Below are 23,075 nucleotides of genomic sequence, written 5' to 3' on the forward strand. Positions count from 1 at the left end.
GAAAAAGGGAAGAGACAAAGATAGACTGTAGATGAGAGATGAAGATAAGTAGTGTTTTGCAGGCAAAGCATCGTGTTTTAAATCATGGGTGAATAGACTGCTGAAATTTATGTAAATATCTCCAACATTTAGATAAAGAAAGCAGTTTGGAAAATAAGTGTTAATAACAAAAATTTTCTAAAAGAATGGATAATTTGATTGAAAAGATATTAGTTTTAAAGTGAATAATAAAGATTTACTAAAAACATCATCAATTTGAATAAATAAGAGAGCATTATCCTCAAAGTAACACTAAATGGGTTTGCAGATAGCTTCTATGGTAAGCAAATTGCTTCAGGTGAGGCAATCAGGGAGAAATGTATTGAAGTTGTTCTATTATGAGACAATCATGATGTCAAAGAAAAACTGCACCAGAGTCTAACCTGCTAGGAAGCCTTTATTCTCTGTGTTTATAAAACATAAGACAGATTGGTCCTTAGGACAGAGAAACTGAGTTCAACTTTGTTGTACTCCAAACCCAGGAGGTGCTAAGTGACAGAGCTCTGTGAGTGCTGACTTCAGAAGGCAGGGTATAACACTGTGACTAGCTCTTCCTGTGTTTTCTTTTTGGTAGTTATTGGTTAGACTCCTTGAAGAGACGACACACTTGCCCCCATATTTTTAACATCAGAAAAATTACCCTGAGGTCCTTGGAAGACATCCCTAGGTCACAAATCTGTCACAAGGCAAGGAGATTTCTCTACATTGCAAAGGAGAAGGGAGTTGGCATTGTAATGTTTCTAAAGAATATTGTCTGAGAAAAAAAAGTTCAGGGCCTTATTAGGAAGCAGTCTGTCAAATGTTTGATCAAAATGAGCACCATGATAGTCATCTTGGAATTGACATACAAGAGGAACATTTTCAGAAGATGAAATTCCAGTTCACAGTATAATACAATAATTATAAATTGAAGAGCTAATCACTTAAGACGTTCATAAGACATGATGACTTGTTTCATTACAACAAAACAAAGAAACAAACAATCTTAGTTACAGTTACCTGCAACACAAGTGAAGACAGACATTTAACTTATTTCTAGAAATTAAAGCCCACCAAATTCCAACTTGGATTCATTGGTAATGATTAGCAGGCAAGATAACAAAGATTATGAAAGAATGCTGTTATCATAGTTATAGCCACAATCGTGAGGAATACACTAGCAATGCCATTTCAATTTGAACGCTGTATCACATAGTCTCCATGGAAGAAATGGATCATAAGTGAAAATGGAAAGGTGAGGCAACTACCTTTGCAGAGTGTATTGCTATCTCTCTGAAAATGTCAACTTTATATACACACAGATTTGGTCAGATCAAGAGAAGCTAACAAATTTTTAGGTACAAAAGCAACTTTTTATTCCTGAACCTCAACAATGACTAATATAAATATTAATTATTTAAATTGATACTATTAACAACAGAAACAATATCTACTTATAAATAAGAAATGTAATAGTTGTAGTACCTTTATATAGAAATCATGAAACATCTTTGAAAACCTATCAAAAAAACTCTAATAATTAATAGGTATTTTATTTTTGTATCTAGAATGTATCATTTTCCAGGTCCAAGAGATGCTTTAACATTTAAAACTGCCTGTTGCCACACTTTAAAATTTGAGTTTGGTCCCTGGGTAGAAAAAGAGGACAGACTCCTGCTTGTTTTCCTTTGACATTTAAAAGTTCACACATTCACACAAAATAAATGAAAAAAAAAATGTAGCTTACAAATTTTAAAATAAAAGACCATATATTATTTCCCTGTAAAGTAACATATATATTACCAGTTACTTTATAAGATATTTAGCTTCTTTAGGTGTACAGATTTTAATATGTTTATCCTATATTATATTTCTACTATCCACTTATAAGTGAGTATACACCATGTGTGTCTTTCTGCTTTCTTGGATATACCTAACTCAAGATGATCTTTCCTAGTTCCCACCATTTGTCTGAAAATTTCATAATTTTCTTGTTTTTAATTGCTGAGTAGTATTCCATTGTGTAAATGTACCACAATTTCTGCATCCATTCCTCTGTTGAGGGACATCTGGGTTGTTACCTAGAATCCTTGCACAGATATAGCCCATGGCAGTTCAGTTTCCAAGTGAGTTCCATAGTAATGGGAACAGGGACTGTCTCTCACATGAACTGATTAGCCTGCTCTTTGATCACCTCCCTCTGATGGGGGTGCAGCCTTACCAGGCCACAGAGGAAGACAATGCAGCCAGTCCTGATGAGACCTGATAAGCTAGGGTCAAATGGAAGGGGAGGAGGACCACCCCTATCAGTGGACTGGGGGAGGGGCATTGGAGTAGAAGGAGGAGGAAGGGGGAATTGGCAGGGGACTATTGAGGGGGATACAAAATGAATACATTGTAATTAATAAAAAATAAATAAATTGAAAATATATAATTTTCAAAATTTTCCTTAAAAGGGAAAAGAATAACAATGCAGGAAAAGATCTTGAAACTAGACCAAGTGGGAACTTAACCTATCCAAATGTGATTATTTATTATAAAATTGTTTTAACATCCTTTATTTAGTGGGAGTCATGATGACACTGAGAATGTGTGGTATGTACAGAATTAAAATATGTATATATGCATAACTATAAACATTTACAGGTTAAAGCATTGCATTCCCTCATATACATGTGTGTATACAGATTCATAGATATTCTAATTAAGCCCTCACTAAAATGGAGAGAGTAGCATGAGGCAGAAAGCTACCATTACTCAGTGAGTCCACTTTCCTTACCGCTCTCATATGCTTCTTTCATTGGGGTATTTTTTAAATGTCATATCAACCTAATTACTTAGTACTTATTTTAAGTTTTTAGTGAATCATTTTTCACATAGGGTCAACTACTATTTTTACAGTTATGAACCAGATAAAAGACAATGTACTTATACCAGAAATTCTTTTTTAACTTGGTAATTATTATCATTTATCTTTAAAAGATTCCTGAGAAAGAAACCCAAGTCCTTTTAGGGACTTTACCTTTTAAAAACAAACTTACCAACCACCCAACCAACCAACAAAACAAACAAACAAACAACCCATAGAGTATATGTTTGTCCCCTTAACAAGTAAGTGTTGTACAATGTCTGCATCCCTTTCAGGCTTAAAAGTAATTGGACCATTAGTTGGAACATATCCAAGTTATCTTGCCACCTCTAAATAGCAGCACAAGGCCTTGTTCTCATTGAAGAGATTTTGTGCGACCCGCATTGGTTGCAGACACCCCCAAGTATATCTTACCTATTTAAACGCACACACTTCACATTTGGAAGCTTCAGGCAAAGAAAGACTAATGAGACTATATATAACTAGGCATAAGAGGAAGAAGAGGTGAAAGCAGGGTGACGCTCTCAGTAGTGCGGTACATTGTGTTAAGAATATTGAAGAGACAGAGGATCCTGATGATGAAATGACAGAATGAGGCAGGAACAATGTATGCATTTATTCTGAGCCGAACAGGGACAAGGCCCTCTGGCCTATTATGTGTGTTCCGTGTCCACTCAGCAGACTCATCTGACCATCAAACTCCTTTGGGTATCTTGCCCAGAATAGATGCAGAATCAGGGCTTCAGTATAAAATACTGAGCAGTTCACTTACAAACACAGAGATTTTACAATTGTTCCTTTCTGAGTTTCTAAAGAATTATTGCTGTTCCTTGTTGACATAATAACTTGAGAGCTATATGTGAGACATGAGACAGGCAGGAAGAGAGAGACGTATGTGTGTAGTCTGTGTGTGTCTGTGTGTGTGTGAAAGAGAAAGAGAGAACATGTGTAAGCTGTGTGTGAGTAGTAATAGAGCAGAAAAGCAGCACGATTTTACCTAAAATCTAAATGATTACTCAGATGATGTGAAAACCATAGGTTTAGAGCATTTTTATCAACATAATTCAAACTAAAATGTCACTGGTTTATTTTAAAATAAACTTAGATATTTACTATTTAACATTAAGTTCAGAATGCAGAAAACTAAATACTAATAAAGCAGCTAGCACTGCTTAGTACCCAGGATCCATTAAATACTTCATGTGTAGTGTTCAATTGAGCTTTCACAGAAATCCTGTTTTTATTAGTGTGAAAATGGAGTATGGAGGGTACCTTGCCCAGATCACGCAATTATCTCGGCAGACTCAGAATTCATCTTCAGAATCACTCTAGACCTGTGTCTTCAGTCACCATGCTTCCTCAGATCCTCAGACAAAAGCTCCATATGCTGAACAAATGGTCAATAGATAACTTTATGTGAATAGTTCTGCAATCTTTTGTTTTAACAGAAAATCTTCCCAAGACATTATTACCTCCTGAGTATGTGAAATGGCTTATCAATTTTCTACTGGTTTTTAGGATCTTTATTTCTTTCTACCAGCTCAATTTAAGAAATGAATTAATACAATTTGTGATTTAATGATTGACTCCAAAATTTAAATACCTGAGTGGCTGGACTGAAGCATATGCAATTACAATGTTAATGACTACGGGTAATTTTTCTAAGGTATATAGTCTAAGTAATATAGTTTACCTACACAAAATCCAGCTTACTATATAGTTTGTGTGTGTGTGTGTGTCATGACTTAAAAGGTTTTAATTCTTTTTATAGCAATTATATTAGAGAAGTAATTATTATTTTATAATATTAATATGATAATATTAAGAATATTATTCCTTAAGGCTTTGGAAGAAAGAAAAATATCAAATACCAGTTGTGCTGTTTACTAAGCAAAATGGGTTTGGATTATTAAACCTCAGTATTGTCATCTGTAAAGTGGCCCAATATTCACTTTAAAAGACTGCATTTGGGGATTATATAACTTGTCCAATTCTTTAACAAAATAAAAATCCCTCCACAACAGCTAAAATATATATAATACTGAGATTAGAGCACTAATGATTATTAGTTAACACTATATAAATAAAGTAGATAATTCATTTACTACAATTCCCTGAGAGTCAATACCATGTGCCAAATGCAAAATATCACTGGTTACTGTGATATTGATCGTTATTACATTTTACTTCACATATAAGCCTTCTGTGAGCTAAAGCAGTAAACAGGAAACCAGTAGGTAAACACAACTAAATAAGGGAAGATATCAAATACATTAGGATTTTGTTCTGCAAGTACTTAAATAGAGGTGTTCTAAAACTGATGATGATTCTTAGGTTTGTACACTAATTTTGTTAAGAGGATGAAACAGAAACTCCTAAACAAAATTGGCCTTGTTTCCTCTTTTCCTGGTGTGTAATCTGAAGTTATGGCCTGCCTGTTGTACTTCAGAGCACAGTGTTGCTGACATTGAAAACTCATTAATGAAACTCCATTCCCCAGGCCCAACAGCAATTTACATTTCATAAATGAAACCAACAGCCTGGAAAAGTGAGTGCCCTAAGTGAAAAGGCAGGTTCTGTGCTCAGTGGCTCTGCTTGGGGATTATTTGATTCTAAGTTTCTGAAATGCTCAAAATGAAGGGCTTCAGTGTCAAATGTTATTCAAATCAGATATTGTATTCTTATGCATCACTAATCAGTTTGAGAAAAAAAAAACAAAAAACATCGAAGGTGAAAAAGTAACCAGCCCCTCTGCTCTCTGTCATCCAAGTCTTATACTCTCACAAACCATGTTTTTTTGTTTTGTTTTGTTTGTTTTTTGGTGTTTGTTGTTGTTTTCTCTGAAGCTTCCAAGCTTAGCCCTGGAATTCTGGATTTTAATTGTTATTTTAGGGTTAGTTTAATTTCAGTGATCATACAAGTCCAACCTAGGAAGTATATTTTCATGTAACTCAACACATTTAGTGATTGATAGTAATGACATCCATAAAATAAGCTTTTACGAATTAAGCTCTTAAATGGCAAAGGGGTCTAAAGAATAGATGCTCACATTAGCAAACCTCAACTTCATCCACTTGAGAGTCTGACTCTTGGTTCAGAGCCAGAGTCCACTTAAGCATTTTATTCCTGTCTCTCCAGGTAATTATTCACCTCACTGCGACAGGGTCTCCTCTTTCCACCACACCTCCAATTCCCTGCAGAAACACTACTAGGTGTAAACAGGATTCCTTAGGTCTTTCTTAAAGCCTTTCTGCTAGGTCACCTCTAGCTGTCTCTGCTCCCCACCAGCTGGAAGGAACATTCACTGCTAGGCAACATACAGCCTTAACACTTCTCAAACATTCAAAGTGGACAACAGAAACCAAGGCACAGAAATCTGCCTAACAGAGACAAGGCATAGAACCACATCTACCATCCCAGTACCAGAAGCCTAGACGATGGCACAAAAACACAATAATTGACAGCCAAGACAATATCTCTCCACCAGAACCCAGTAACCTGTTCCAGTAGACCCCGAGAAATGCAATACAGAACATAAGACAGTGACTTACAGTAAAGATTATAAATACATTAAAGACCTTGAAGATGGTATGAATGAATCCCTTAATGAAGTCTCACAAAACACATATACTGGAATGAAATAATGAAAACAGTTCAAGACATATTTTTATTATGAAATTTTTGGATTTATTCCAGACAAAATATTAGATTTGCCACCAAGAATCACCTCAAAGCAATCGCTTTTCTGTCATTCCTGTTGTGGTTGGTGTAGCATGATGAAGACAGACCCAGTGCGCCTGAAGGCCAGGCAACTCTAATTTTTTACTTCTGTGGCCTCTTTCTCAGCCTTCTCCTTGGCCTTTTCCTTCTCCTCCACCTTTTTCTCCTTCTCTAGGGTGGCCACAATTTCAGCTACCTGGGTGGTAGAAATCTGAACACCTTCTTTGTCCACCAAGTCCACGACCTTAACAAGGTCATCAATGTTGATATTGCCATCCTTATCTTTATCCAGGGCTGAGGTCAAACTGATGAGCTTGTGTTCTGGAAATTGCTTGATTTGCTTCATGGCTCTGATGAACTCGCTGACACTGACGACACTCTCCCCTGTCAGAGGAGAGATGTCTTCAGGGCCCAGCTTTCCATTCTGTTGACTAGTCTCCAGCTGTGCAATCAGCCCATCGATCTGCCTGATCATCTGCTGGATGCGCTTTGACAGCCTCTGGCTAGCTTTGGATTCTTCTACATATTTCTCATCACCCGTCTTTGAAAGTTCCATCTTGATCTCCTGTAAATCCTCACTGTAGTCGTGGACGCCCTCTTTCAGCAGCTCCAGCTCCTCCTTCTCCTTGGTCAGGGGCTTCTTCTGCTCCTTTAGCTTAGAGCAGGCATCACTGAGGATGTCAATTTCCTCCTTGGTTATGTCTTCTCCCTTCAAACCTCCCAGCACAGGTGCCGTATCTTTCAATGTCTCTGGGCGCAGAACCACATCAGGCACCTCTGGCTGAAGCTCGGGCCCTGGCCTTCCGGGGACGATGGCTTCCACTACTTCTGGCTGGATGTCCTTCGCAGCCCCGGCAGCCCTCTGTAGTTCTTCCATGTGTTCTTGCTGGATGGCGGCCTCTTCCTGGAGCGTGGCCTCCAGCCTTACCTTGTTGTCCACCTCTTCGCACTCTGCCTGTGCCACTTTTACCTGAGCTTCCTTTGCCACAATTTCTGGAAGTGTCTGCAAGGTGGACTTGAGCTGGTCAGCAGGTGAGAGGGTGTCTGGGAGGTACATGGCCCGGGACAGTATAAGCAAAGATGTCGGGATCTCTTGATGGAGGTGCAAATCCAGCCACTGTTTCAGCTGGCCCTTCAGACGCTCTTCTGTGACGCCGAGCGCTCGCATGCCTCGCGCCCGACACGCTGCCTGCAATTCCTTGACAGTCAGACTGTCCACCCCTTCCTCGGAAATCAGTTTATCATCCGCCTTTATGGACCTCAGGCGCATGGTGAGCTGGAAACGCAGGAAGTTGTTGGTGCCAATAGACTGAAGCTCCAGCAGCTTGCACAGGGCCACCAGCTGAGGCCTCGTGAGGTTGTCCAGGGTCAGTTCGTCCTCAAATAATTTGGAAAAGCGCATGATTTCCTCATTGCTGGGTCTCTCTCCCGTCTCTCGGATCTTCTGGAAAAATGCAGAGAACTCTCTGGTGGCGTTCCCCTTGGCTGCCTTGTTCTTCAGAGCCATTTCCTCGATGGTGTCCTGGAGGAACTTGGCTAGCTCCAGCTTCAAGCGAAGCTCCTTCTTCATCCTTTCTTCCTTGGTGGACCGGGTCTCGAATGTGGATGGCAGCATGTTGGGGAAGAGCTTCAGAACCACGGGCAGCAAGAATTCCATGAAGGGCACCACTATGAACACCAGGAAGGGCACCAGGCGGAAGAGGTCCGCACAAATGCGGAGAAACTGCCTGTGCTCGCGGCGGGTCAGGGTATGGCCATCCAGGATGCGCCTCAGCGTGCGGGCAGCGATCTTGGTGTCGAGCCAGAGCAGGCGGAAGCCATGGTAGTAATGCTTCAGCTCGGCCACTACCTTCTGCACGAGGGACCTCTCCACCGCCTCCTCGGCCGCTGGGCTGTACACGGGGCCTCCCTCTTCCAGCTTCTTATTCTTGTCCTTTAGGGACTTCAGGGCCTTCTCTATCACAGTGTGCTCTCCCAGGGGGCGTGATGAGTGCCAGGCGCGCACAGGGAGGTGGCGAGGTCCTGTAACAACCAACCTTGCGGAGGCAGGTGCCCAGGTTGGCCCGGCCGCGGCGGCCCGGCCCTCGGGCCTCCGACCCCCACCGCTGGGCGGCTCACCCTCGAAGCAGAGGCAGGACGCATTTCTGGCCGGAGTCCGACCGCGAAGCAGTACAGTCTCATGGCTTATCAACCTCAGGGTCCCGGTACAGCGGAGACGGGCTGGATCCCTCCAACTGCTCCGCGGGAGGGCGGCGCGGGGCGGCCCGAGGCGAGCAAGCCCCAGGCCGTGCCAGCTCCTGGGCACGAAAGCCGCCATGCGCCCGCCGCCGCGTCCTCCGGCGCCCTCCGCTCCCGGGCCCGGCTCGCCGGACGGTTGGCGGCAGCGGTTGGCTCCGGCAGCGGGCGCTCAGCTCAGGGACTCGGCCTCCGCAGCGGCCATGTCCAGGCACAGACTTCCGGAGCCCAAGCCCTAAAATTAGAAATAGATCCCGCCCTCGCTTCCCTCCGCACTGCACTCCTTCTCCTACCCCGGTCCCTCCGCTCAGCCACTTCCGCTGTCCATTCGAATTCCCCGTCGGGATGAGACTAAAGCATCCTCCCCTGGGCAGCTTAGCTCTCGGGTGTGTGCTCTAGGGAGGGGGCGCAGGGGCTGTGTCTGACATGGACTCTGTTGCCTGCTCTTTTATCACTTCTCCCTCCGGGGAGGCCTTGCCTGGCCTCATTGGAAGAGGTCAGCCCTGATGGGACTTGAAACGGCTGGAGCGTTGGGGGTGAGGGAGAGGGTTCTCCTTTTCTGGGGAGTGGGGGGGGGGGGCGGGATATGGGAAAGAGGCAGGTTGGTAGGACTGGGAGGAGCGGAGCTGAGGGAAGGGACTAAAATTGGGATGTAAAATGAAAAATGAACAGATAAATAAATGAGATTAGAAATAGAATCACTAAAGAAGTTTCAGACTGAGATAAATAAAAATTTAGGAAATGAAACAAAAAAAAATCTAATAGGTAAATATCACCACAAAGAAATACCGGAAGTGAAAAAAGAATCTCAGGCATTAAAGGCAAGGCATGGAAAAAAAATCTGCATACCTCATATCCATATACCTCAGTCAAAACATTTAATTTTTAAAAACTCAGGCACAAAACACTCAGGAAATCTAGGAACACATTCAAGTACCAAATTTACTAGTAAGAATAGAGGAAGGAGGAGAAATCCAGTTCAAAAACATCGAAAATATTTTTAACAAAATCACAGAAGAACTTTTTTTTTTCCAACCTAAAGATAGAGGTGCCTATAAAAGTATAAGAACACGTAACGCCAAATAGACAGCACCAGAAAAAAAAATCTCCATGATACATAGTAATCCAAACACTAAATGTACAAAACAGACGCAAGAATATTAAAAGCTTCAAGAGGGAAAAGACCAGCGTAAAGGCAGACCTGTTCAAATAACACCCAATTTCTCAGTGGAGACTCCAAAAGTTACAAAGGCATGACAGGATTTTCTACAACTCTAAGGTGTCAGCAAAATTATAAATCGCAATTGTTGGAGAAAGAAAAGCTTTCCACAACAAAACCAAGTAAAAGCAGTATCTATCTGGCTATCAAACCAGCACTGCAGAGGACATTAGAAGGAAAATTACAATATGAAGAGTTTAATCAGACTCAAGAAAACGCAAAGGATAAAAAAAAAAAAAAAAAAAAAAATCCCAGACTAGAAAATCAAAGGGAAGGATGGATGACCCCACACCATAAGTACAAAATAACAAGAATAAGTAAACCTGTTGATATTTCTCAACATCAGTGGTCTCAATGAAAAGACACAACTAACAGAATGGATTAGAAAACAGGATCCAGCTTTGTGTTGCATCCAGAAAACACACCAAATCACCCAGGAAAATTATCACCTCTAGATAAAAGGACAGGGGACGATTTCCAAGCAAATGAATCCAGGAAGCAAGCAATATAATAGCTGAGTCAAAATAGAGTTCAAACCCAAGTGAATCAGAAGATATAGGAAGGACACTGCAGACCCATCAAAGGAAAAACAAAATCCACTAAGAGGATATTGCAGTTCTAAACATTTGTGCACCAAACATAAGTTCATAAAAGAAAAACTGCTACAACTGAAAATCACATATTGGTCCTCACATGGTTCACTCAAAATGTCACTCTTTCCAATAGGCAAGTTATCCAAACAAAAACTAAACAGGGAAATGCTGGAGCTAAATGCCGTTATCAGTCAGATGGACCTAATAGACCTTTACAGAACGTTTCACCCAAACACAAAGGAATATACCTTCTTCTCAGCAGCTCATAGAACTTTCTTGAAACTAGTTCGCATAATTCATATGCAGAGCAAGTCTGAACATTTACCTGAAAATGGAAATAACACCCTGCATTCTATCTGATATACATGAATTAAAGCTGGACATGAACAACACCAAAATCTAGAGAAAATTTATAAACTCATGGAAATGGAACAACTCACTACTCAATGAAAAATGAGTCAAGGTAGAAATTAAGAAGAAATATAATTTTTTTGGAATTGAATGAAAATAAAAACAATGTACTCAAAACTATGGGACACAATGAAGGTGATTCTTAGAAGGGAGTCATAGCACTAAGTGTCTATATACAAAAATGTAGAGAGATCCCAATTAATGCCACATGTAAGACTTCTAAAACAAGACGAAATAACACCCAAGAGAAACAGATGGTAAGAAAAAATATAAAAAAATAAAATAAAAATCAAACATAATAATACAAAGAAACAATGAAACAAAGAGTCAAGAGTCGGTTCTTTAAGAAAAGCAGTAAAATAATAAATTCTTAAATAAACTAAAAGGTAGAAAATGAGAATCCAAATTAATAAAATTAGAGATAAAAGGAGAACAACACAATACATAGAGAGGACATTCAAAAGTCATAAGGGCATACTTAAAATTTTCTGCACCAAACTGGAGCCTAAAGGAAATGCGTATATTTCTTGATATATACAACCTACAAAAGTTAAAAAAAATCTGACATGCAATTTAAACAAACCTGTAATCTTAGTGAAAGAATCACCCATTAAAATTTTTTAGATGCCTGTTTGTTTTCTGATGAAAGAAAGAAAGAGTGTCAGTTTGAGTGGGTACGGAAGTGAGGGAGGGCCTGGGAGGGATTCAGGGAGTAGAAATTGTAACAAGAATACACTGTATATAATAAAAACTTATTTTCAATATTAAAAAAAAAGCTATCACCCAACCAAAAACTACTCAGGGCCATATAGATTCAGTGAAGAATTCTATGAAAAATTTAAGGAATAATTAGTGCCAATATTCTTCAGATTATGCCACAAAATGGAAACAGAATGAAGATTATCAATTTTTTATGAAGTCACCATAACTCTGATACCTGAACCACACAATGATTCCACAAAGAGAGAAAATCATAGACCCATTTTCCTTATTAAGATAGATGCAAAAATGCTCAATAAAATACTTCCAAGCCAAATGTAGAACTAGGAGGAGACAAGGGAGTGGGCTAGAGAAGGAATGCAAAGTGAATAAATTGTAATTAATTAATCAAACACAGTTTTTAATTAATTAATAAAAATATATGTCAAAAACATTTTCTACCATGATCAAGTTGGTGCATCCCTGAGGTGTAAGCATGTTTCACCATATGTAAAACTGTGGTATGTTGTCCACCACATAAAGAGGGTGAAAAACAAGAAAGCATGATCAATCCGTTAGATGCAAAAAGGTCTTTGACAGAAGTCCAATGTCTCTTCATGATAAAAATCCCTGAGACTCTTAGGCTACAAGGAACATACCCTACCATCATAAAAGCAATTCTTGGCAAGGCCACAGCCAACATTACCCGAAACAACAACAACAAAATTCAAAGCATTTATACTAAAATCAGAGAAAATACTAGTGTCCATTTTCTCCATACTTATTCAATCTATTCAATATTGTACTTGAAGTCTGAGCCAGGGTAATAAAACAACACAAGGTGATCAAGGGGATACAAATTGGAAAGAAAGAGATCAAAATTTTTTATTTGTAGATAATGTGATTTTATAAAGATGCCCTTACAAACATCATCAGGAAACTTCTACACCAGATAAACACTTTTGGCAACACAGCAGCATAAAAAACAACACACAAAAATCAGTAGCCTCCCTAAACACGTGTGACAAAAGGACTCAGAAAGAAATCAAGGAAGTGATAACTTTCAAAATACACTTTCTTAAAAAGGTTTTTAATTTTGGGAGGCAGAAGCAGGCAGATCTGTGGGAGGCCGAGGTTAACCTGTTCTTCATAGTGAGTTCCTAGATAACCAGAGCTACAGAGTGAGATCCTGACTCAAAGTAAAAAACAAAACAACACAAAACAAAAAACACAAAAACCCCTAAAATTTAAGTAACTAAATGAATAATAACTAACGGAACTAATTAACTAAAATACTTTGGGGCAACTTTAAACAAGTAATTAAAAAACTCATACGATAAAAACTTTAAGATATTGCAGTTATCTTAACCAGGGGGTGGGATTGGGAGGGGATGAGGGAGGGGTCTACAGGTGGAATACAAAGTGAATAAGCTGTTATTCATTAAAAAAAAAATTAATTTTTTAAAAACTTCAAAGAAAGAGATACTGCAGTTAGAAATTGAAGGATCCATCAGAAGATGAAATGATCTCCAGGGTTAATATGTCTGTAGGAATAATACAGTGAACACGGCTGTTCTACCAAAAGCGGCCTAACACAATTCCAACACAATCCTTCACAGAAATTGAAATGGCTGTTTTCTGCTATATATGGAAACACACCACACACACACACAAATCCATGCTTGCTAAAACAATCCTGATTTTAAAAGAACTTCTGGGGTCCCACCAGCCCCGTTCTCAAGCTGCACTGCTCTTGTAACAGAAGCAGCATGGCATTGGCATAAGAACAGACATGCTGATCTGTGGAATGGAATCGAGGAACAAGACATTAAGTCCACAAACCTAAAGACAGCTGACGTTTGACAAAGAAGCCAAAAATACACACTGTCAAAAAGAACATCTTCAAGAAATAGGATTTGCTCCCTTATCAGTGGACGTTGGGAGGGGCATGCATGGAGAAGGGGAAAGAAGGGAGGGATGGGGGGAGGAGGGAGGGTGCTACAGGGGAATACAAAGTGAATAAAATGTAATTAATAAAAAATTAAAAAAAATAATTGTACTCTTAAAAACATCAGGTTTGTTAAACTGCAAGGGTGCAGGCAGAAGAATGCTAATTGTACCATAATTATCATGCTGCAAAATTCAACTCCAAGTGCATGAAGGACTTCAGCATAAGACAGGTATCCTGAATCTGATAGGAGTGAAAACAAGTAATCATGTTAAACTTGATAAAACAGGAAAAGACTTTCTAGTTAAGATGCCAATGGCACAGGTAATAAGACCAATGGTTAATGACCAGAACCTCATGAAATTAAAAAGCTTCTGTATGACAAAAAACAAAAACAAAACAAAACAAAAAAAAAAACAGGGTACAAAATGGAAAAAGATTTTTACCAGTTCTATATTTGAGAGATAATATCTAAAACATAAACAAATAAAGAATAACGGGCATCACGGGCATCAAGGAAACAAAAAATTCAAAATTTAAAAACAGGATAGAGAACTAAAACCGATTTCTCAAAAGAGGAAGCACAAGTGGCTGAGAAACCCTTAAACAGAGGCTCAGCTCTGTCTTCGTCCCTGTTTAGATGACACTAACCAGGCATTTTTATAAATGAAAACCTTTAATGGGGACCTGCCTGACAGTTTCAGAGGCTTAAACCATCATCATCCTAGCAGGGAGCATGGGAGCAGTATTGTGTGGTGGTGGAGAAGTAGCTGGTAGCTACGTCTTCAACCCCAAGCAGAGAGAGAGCCACAGGCCATAGCATGGGCATCTCAAACCTCAAGGCTCACCCCCAGAAACTCATTTCTTCCAAGAAGGCCATGTCCACTCCAACAAGGCCACATCTCCTAATCTTTCTTAAGTGGTATTGTTCTCTGATGACTAAGTAATCGAATATATGAGGCTACCGAGGGCATTTTTATTCAAACGACCACATTTCCCTCCCTGGCTTCCATAGGTTTGTAGCCATATCATAATGCAAAAAAATACATTAGTCCAACTTCAAAAGACCCCATAGTCTATCACAGTATCAACATTGTTTCAAAGTCCAAAGTTCAAGTTATCTTTGGAGATCCATAGCAATCTTTTCACTGGAAGGCTGCGTAAAGTAAAAATTAAAAAAAAAAAAATCACATACTTCCAACATAAAATGGCACAATATATACATTACCATTCCAAAAGAGACGAAAGAGAGCCCAGTGAGAAAACACTGGACCAAAATGAGCCTGAAATCCAATAGGTCAAACTTCAAATCCTGAAGCCTGTGTACTAAAGGTCAAGTTCTTACTCTGATGGAATACCTCAAGAAGGGTTACAGAATATAAATACATCGATATGAAATTTTACTTCCATCTCATTGAGGCCTATCAATATCATCCTATAAATAAAGTGAATGTGTCAACTAAGAAAGAGCAACGTGTGCCGAGTATGTAAAAAGCACAGCATCAGCACCAAAAACACTTTTGCATGATCCATTATTTGAGTACTTGACAAAGCAGGGTGCTGAGAACTGTGCAATTGTTGTATAAAGAATGGCTAACTGTGCAGACGTTAATTGAGATGCATACACTTTGGGTTTGCACAGGCACACGTCCTTAACTACATTGATCTTAGTGCTAATTTTTATTTGCAAGTTCTTCACAATGAAGCACTTTTTAATAAAAATGAAAATACACTGGGAGAAACCTTGAATGGAACTGACTAATGTGAACTTGACACATGATCTATGCTCAAAGAGTAGCGCAATTATGAGGTCAGGTTTTATGCTCTTTGAAGGAAAACAACTATTGTGTGTTGTAAATTAGTCAGAAGAAGTTTCTGTGCCAAGAATGAGAAGCACAAATCCTAGGCAAGCTCAGTTATATATATAGGATGAACCAGAAATTTTGAAAATTAGTCATTATCGTATTAACTAAGTTGATTCTGTGACTGAAGAGAACCGGATGCGGTGTCGTAAGCCAGTAACCCCAGTACTCAAGGAGACAGAGAAAGGCAGTTATCTGTGAGTTCAACGCCAGCCCGGTCTGCAGAGCAGGTCTTGGAAAGCCAAGGCAGTCCAGAGAAGCCACGTCTTGAAACACCACCCTGCCCCGAAAATCAAAAACAAAAACAAAACAAAAAAACTATACACTTTAAGTTAGACTGCAGAATTTCTAGACAAAAACATCGACTCGACAAAAAAATAACAGGCGGTCCATCTCCTGGACTACTTATAACTTTATAATTAATATAAGACAAATTAATTGATTAAAAAAATAGTAACAACAGAAGTAAACTTAATTTTATCATTTTGAAATTATGAAAGAAACCACCAGGTGGCGCTCCGTGAATTGAGTCTGTGGCAGTCCACAGAAGATTGATTAAATTTTGCTAAATTAGGAAAAGTAAGGGCACTCTTTTTTCTGAGCAGGCTTATCTAATTTCCTTGTTTTTAATAACTGTTGAATTTTTAAAATGACAATATGCTGTCTGTAGCAAAGACAATACAAATTATTTGACTAGCATAAGATTATTTTTTGGTTTGTTTTGTTTTTCTTTTTGTCTTTTTGAGTTAAGACGACACTGCGTAGCCCTAGCCTGCCAGGATCTAAGGATGTAGACCAGGCTGGTCTCAGGCTCACATACATCTGCCAGCCTCTGCCTCTAGAGTGTTAAGACTCAACGTGCGAGCCACCAGGCCCAGCTTCACTAGCGTAAGAATTTTGATAGGCTGGATTCTTAAAACATATTGTTAACATTTCAAATATGTGTGAGTGTGTGGGCGCGCGCGTGCGCGTGTGTGCACGTGCATACACGGGCATGTCTAGGCGCATCATGAAAGCGGCTGTGCCCATGCCATGATCTATGTAGGTGCAGAAGTCAGATGGACAACTTGCAGGAGCTGGTTCTTGCCTCTCGGCAAGTGAGTCTCAGGGATCTACCTCAGGCCATCAGTTATGGGAAAGCGTCTTTAGGTGATGGATTTTAAATTCAAGAGTATTTTAAGTAAATGTGCAGTGTTGCCTTATTGTTAACATATGTGGCTGTAATTGAAATTGAGAACTTATTAGGAAAAAAAAAAAAAACCCTATTGATCCGCTTGGTGCCGACTACTTTTTGCTGCTTATTTTCATCTCTTTGTGTTTGTTTGTGTCTTTCACTCCAGTACCTGAAACCAAAAAAACTGAGAAGATCTCCAAAGCAGGTAAGGGCACTGGGCGTCACTTGCAAAGGAATAGGGCGTCTTTGGGGTTTGACAAAGAACGGCTGTTAAGCTGTGGGACTACCAAAACGTGGAGAAAACAAAACAAACGAAAACAACAGTGGACACTCTACATGTGCCGAAAAGTGACAAGCAATGGGGTTAAATGTATGCTAAAACTGAAACTATTAAATATGGTCTGTGCTTCCTGGAGACCATGTTCAAGCAAGTCCATTCACACACTAGAACACTAGACCAACCACTGTTTCTTCTCTACATACACTGCAAACAGACACTTTTCAAAACACTAGGGAATCAGTTGGGATGTCAAAATTTCTAACCAGAGCATGATAAATGCTAGCAATTTATCTATGTTGTTGAATCTCACACACTTATTTTCACTGATGTTCAAACACTGTTTATTTTAAATTAGTGGCGACGAATAGCTCAAACTAAAGATTTGATCATTTTCTTTTTCAGTCATTAGGTATGTACCCTCTGAGAAGTGATTCTTTCTCTTGGAAATTTAAATGAAAATTTCTACTATTTGTATTTATTTTTATAATTATCTTTCTATCATCCGTTTATGGTGTGCATTGAATGGAGTGCTGGCATACCTGTGGGCATCAGGGGACATGAGGAACATGGTTCTCATACATTGGCACTAGGCGAGGGGAATCAAAATTTAAGGCTGGGTGGAGAACACTGTTGCCCTCTGTCTCTCCTGTCCACTGGTATTTTTAAAGTAGACTTTCTAAAAACAGGGTTTTGTAAGAGACAGAATCAAGATGAGCTGAGTACTTAGAGCAAATGATGGAGGTTAAAGAAGAAACCTTGAACAGGTGAAGCAGAAAATACATAAATCCAGTGGAAATTTCTAGTTAATGGCAATCTTTCTAGTGCCAACCCTATCTGAGATATTTCTACTATCCCTATGTAGGAATTATTGTGTACAGACCCAAACAATAGGAGGTTATGTCTATATTCCAATCTCTCTGTGCAATGAAAATAGCTCTACAGAAGGGCAAACATTCATATTCTTGGTTTAAGAATATTAGCATATTTTCATTTGTACAAATTTAACATATATTTAAGTAATAGTCATAAATAGTACTCTTTCTCCATCACATGTTTAATTTAACACAGATGATCGCTGAAACTGTTCATAAAAATAATACCGTAGCATGAAAAGAAATGCAGTGATTTTCTCATTTTTAACCCTTGGTTTCAGGAAGACTGCATAAAAAAACGGTAAAGGCTACGGACACAGGGTTCTTTTGTACTCAGTAGGGAAGTTTCCAGTTTTAGACTGTAGGAAAATGGATAGTACGGTGACCGGGATCTGTGTCTCTTCCATGTTTATATCAAAAATTATCACTAAACTTCAGATATGAATACATAAAAAAATGTGCTGTGTCGTTCACAATCCCACTGCTTACTCAGTGAAAGTTTACGAATACATACAAGCTACATTACGTCATCATATCATGGAAGCACAGTACTGCATTTCACCCTGTATTTTTATGCTGGTATCTAAAACAAAAGGCAATATTCATGCTATCAATTATCTATTATCACATCTTGTTAAATATTTACTTCTGCTTTAAGAGACATTTGTTTTTTTACCTTTTCAAGTAAAGATAGCATATTAAAAATAGAAGAAATAAGCTTTTAAAACAATTAACTGTATGAACTTTAGATTCTTTGAAATAGCTACATATAAATGATAGGAGAAAATTTAAATGTTTTATAGCGATTTTTTAAATTCTAATTGGTATATAATGAATCTTGACTGCCATTCAGTTCCCATTAGTCTCTTCTCTTTTCTTCTCCTATCTCATTGTACTTATCATGGAATATAAGAGGAAACATTCAATATCTGTCTTCCTAGATCTGACTTATATTATAAAGGGTATCTTAAGCATTTAAAACCTTACTAATTATAAGAAAGAGTATTTTAATTTAAATTTACACAATATTTCTGTTGGTAATATGTATTTTTACACATTTTTACATAAATAAAAATTTGCAAAATTATATAAATAAAAATAAAAATAAATAAGCATGAAAAGCATTTTAATTAAAAATAACCAACCAGCAAATGATTGAGAACATATAGCATGCTATTCTCACTGCCATGTGTCTGCAATTTGTTGATGATATGAAATTTACAAATATGTGATAAGATGGTATTTTATTTACAAAAGCGTACAATTAGAGCTATATTCACAAACTATTTCCACCTGATTACAATTATTAGTAAAGAGTGTTCTAGGATGCTAGATGGTGAAGGCATTCCTATAGTGTGGAATGATCAGTGAAATCCTCACGGTGATGATATACTTAAACTGTAAACTTAGGAATACGTAAGAGCTTCTGAGATAGGAAGTTGATTATGACAATGGTGACAGTGTTGACTTTGTGCTAGAAAGATACTGAACTTGATTCTCTTTGCCACTTGTTAAAGATATGAATTAACTGGCTTACTGCTTCTAAACTCCAGCTTTCTTATCTTATGCATGGCGGTCACCATACTCACCTACCAAGAGTGTTACATGCAAAAGACATGTTGTTTTGCCGTATAAGTCAGCTTCAATATGTGGTAGCTGTATTTGTAAGGGAGTTTAGAATCCACACTGAGGCTCATATTAATGGGAAGCAGGAGAGACTCAAACATTCCAAGAGTCCCCATGAGGTAATAAGATGAGTGGAAGAGGAAAAGAGTGCAGCAATTGGATGAAGCCCATTAATGAAAGGGCTTTTTGAAACCCAGGCCTTGTGCCTGGGAGAAATAAAATTGAGAACCTTGAGGACCAGAGTAAGGAAGAAGAGTACTGTCAGTCATAAGGGCATATGGAGTAACATCTTGTAGAAAAAAATTATTTGTGATTTAAAGCTAAATTTTTTATTATAACCTCAGTATTAGAAAAGAAATGTAACCACATTATAGATGCAATATAGACAAGAAATGACGATCTTAAGATATCTGTGATTAGTTAACTATTCAATTTCAAAATTAATTATACACATGACTCATGTTCAGCATCGAAAGATTCTTTAAGACTCATTCAGCCAGCTGGGTGTGTTGCAGGCCTATAATCCCAGAACTCAGGGAGGAAGAGGCAGCCAGATCACTTTGAGTTCAAGCTCAGCCTGGTCTACAAAGTAAATTCAGGATAGCCAAGGCTACACAGCGAAACCCTGTCTGGAAAAAACAAAATACAACAAAATAAAATCATTCATCCTTAGAGCACACTGCAAGCATCTAATGACAATTGTCACGAGTTCCTCTAGGGATATGAAGAATGGGAACAAAATATGAATGGGCACGTGGAGAGAGCGGCAACATTCTCCCTGTACTGGGCTGTAGCTGAATCTGTCATTGTCAAGATGTTTCCTGGTCAGGGAACAGATGCAGATGACTGTAGGACTTTTATAACTTCCAGGTCTCAAGCATGAGAGGCTGCAGTAGGTGGTACTTATACAAGTTGCAAACATGCCGTGGACGGAAGTGGGACATTCACACAGAGGCGGTCCATAGGCCCTGGAAGATGAGACATGATGGCTTTGAATCCTCAGACTGTAACCATGTATTAAGAGTCTTGGAACAGAAGACAAAAGAAAATGAGTTCAATGAGACTGAAGACAGAGAGAGAAAAGATGGGAACCTTGACAGTACCACTTCCTGGGAAAGTAAACAATCCAGAAGCAAAGCAGGAAATGCCTTAGCAGGAAACCAGGCAATAAAGAGTGGCAGGGTCCCAAGTGCAGTAGAGACCTTTCAAGGAAAAGTCGAAATGACAACAGTTAGAATCACTGTCTCTTTCAGAAAGGTGAAGAGGCATGATGACAGGGGGGAAAAGGCCATTATACTTGAGAAATAAAGCTGTCATCCTATGACCTTTGAGAAGATTCCTTCAGAGGAGCAGTGGGAGCAGAAATCTGACTACAGGAGTTAACAGGGCAGCTCCTCCATTGTAACTGAACGAAGAACACGGGCAGCTTTGTTTCTTAAGTATAACTCAGGGAAAACAGTAAGATTCCCACACAGGGAAGCTTTGAAATATTTTCATTTCCATGTTTTTGTAAGGTGGAGAAATCCTAGGAAGAGGGGTAGCAATAATGCCGCAGAGAAAAATATTAATTAGAGGTGGTGTCCCAGCTCTGCAAACTGTTGGGTTTTATACTGAAAGCAAAGAGAATTGTTTTAATTAAGAGGAAGGAAAATTTCCCTTGAGCAAAGAAAACTTAATGAAAGATGAGATTAATCAGGAAGAGTGTGTGTGAGGATCATTTTGCTTAGTGCTCTTTCCTCCGAATATGTTTATGGCAAAATATAGGATAAAGTTCTCTCTCAATATGTAGACAACATCTATATAGAAAATCAGACAGTGTTTACCAAACTTCATCATTAATCAAACCTGCATTTGTTTGGAAAAAAATGAGCTATTTATGTGACAATAATTGGAAGTACACAATGATACAAGGTGACATTAATGCTAGAGGAATAGCAAATATTAATATACTTTTTAATATCATATGCAGATAGTTAAAGCGAGTAGGATATGTATTTTATTAGGAAATTTATGAATAGTTAATTATATTCAGGAGGAATCTATAGTAACTAAAATAATAAATGATTTAAAAGACACTTTATATTCTATATCGTAGGATGATACCTCAGTATTGGACATTTGCTGATTACAAAGGACATGGGAAAATGTTAGTAATACAGATGTTCAGTTGTAGGAGATAAGTTTTGGGATCAAAAGTACAAAGCAATAATGTCTATGAATATGTCTGGATACTCCCCAAATCCACACACTGAAAGATGAATTACCTGTGTGACAAATCAGGAAGTAGCATCTTTACAGGTGTCTGAAGGGGTCTTGGAGATTTACCTTGCCCCTTCTCTCTCCTGAAAATACAGCACAGCAGGTTTGTTTATGAACCAGAGAGCCATCACCAGATATTTGATGTACATGTCAATGAGCATCTTGAACTTCAACTTACTTTCTTTTTATAGTCTTAAAAATGTCACAAATGTCTTTTTGTTGTTTGTAAGGCACTCAGCCTGTGGGGTTATTAGAACAGCCAAAACACAGTAGACATTGGCTGGAGCTAATGACAATAAAATACATAAGTTTTGTAAAGAGAATTTAATTTAAGTATTATTATCACCACCAAAAGGAAACATAGGAATTCTAATATATGAGGTAATATATATATATATGTAAATTTGCTCACTTTGGGTAAGCATTTAACAATTTATAATCACATCAACATATTGTAGCATATGTCTTGAATATATGTATATGTACATATGTATACACAATTGGTTCCTTGTGAAACACACTTCAATAAATGTGGAGAAGGTTTAGAATCAAAATAGGATTTTTTTTGCAAAGGGCTTTGCCAAAATAATAAGCACTAATTTATTTTATTGATTAAGAAAATGATATTTATATGACAACTTAGGGGTTCTATAATCTCATAAATTAATTCTGTGTGTATCTCATCTTGTTAAAATCAAAACAAAAGCCTAGAACCCCTGCACAGATGTAGCCCATGGCAGCTCAGTGTCCAAGTGGGTTCCATAGTATTGGGAACAGGGACTGTATCTGACATGAACTGACTGGCCTGCTCTTTGATCACCTCCCTCTCAGTGGGCAGCAGCCTTACCAGGCCACAGTGGAAGACAATGAAGCCACTCCTGATGAGACCAGATAGACTAGGATCAGAAGGAAGGAAAGGAAGAACCCCCCCCCATCAGTGGACTTGGGGAGGGGCCTGACTGGAGAAGAGGGAGGGAGGGGATTGAGAGGGGAGGATGGAGGGAGCTACAGGGGGATACAAAGTGAATAAAGTGTAATTAATAAAACTTTTAAAAGGACTACCAGACAAAAGAAAAGTACAGACCCTGCAAACTTGAAACCCTTGACTTGCTTAAATCCCCCCCAAAATAAAAAATAACATTTATTCCTCTTTCTTTCTTTCTTTCTTTCTTTCTTTCTTTCTTTCTTTCTTTCTTTCTTTCTTTCTTTCTTTCTTTCTTGATGTTCTTTATTTCTGTAAATGCTAATCATGATTTACAATTAATTGCACTGATTCAGACTTCTCCAAGG

The 23,075-nt window shown here is 38.5% G+C and overlaps 2 protein-coding genes across 2 annotated transcripts in view; one reads left to right on the forward strand and one right to left on the reverse strand.

The window, feature by feature from the left end:
• Positions 1-23,075, forward strand: part of Trdn (triadin) — a 382,140-nt gene that overhangs the window by 294,965 nt on the left and 64,100 nt on the right. Inside the window, exon 23 of the mRNA XM_060373675.1 lies at positions 16,915-16,953. Within this exon, the coding sequence (XP_060229658.1) occupies positions 16,915-16,953 (39 nt within the window). The remainder of the gene's footprint in view (positions 1-16,914; positions 16,954-23,075) is intronic.
• Positions 6,516-9,334, reverse strand: LOC110540482 (mitochondrial proton/calcium exchanger protein-like). Its single transcript, XM_060373696.1, has one exon. It carries the CDS (start codon positions 8,922-8,924, stop codon positions 6,702-6,704), a length of 2,223 nt encoding a protein of 740 aa, XP_060229679.1. The 5' UTR covers positions 8,925-9,334; the 3' UTR covers positions 6,516-6,701.

The sequence above is a fragment of the Meriones unguiculatus genome, chromosome 20, assembly GCF_030254825.1.
Source record: "Meriones unguiculatus strain TT.TT164.6M chromosome 20, Bangor_MerUng_6.1, whole genome shotgun sequence".
NCBI classification, from domain to species: domain Eukaryota; kingdom Metazoa; phylum Chordata; class Mammalia; order Rodentia; family Muridae; genus Meriones; species Meriones unguiculatus.

What these genes read in the sequence shown, in the direction of transcription:
- LOC110540482 (XM_060373696.1), bottom strand. Translation starts at nt 8,924, where the DNA reads ATGGCGGCTTTCGTGCCCAGGAGCTGGCACGGCCTGGGGCTTGCTCGC.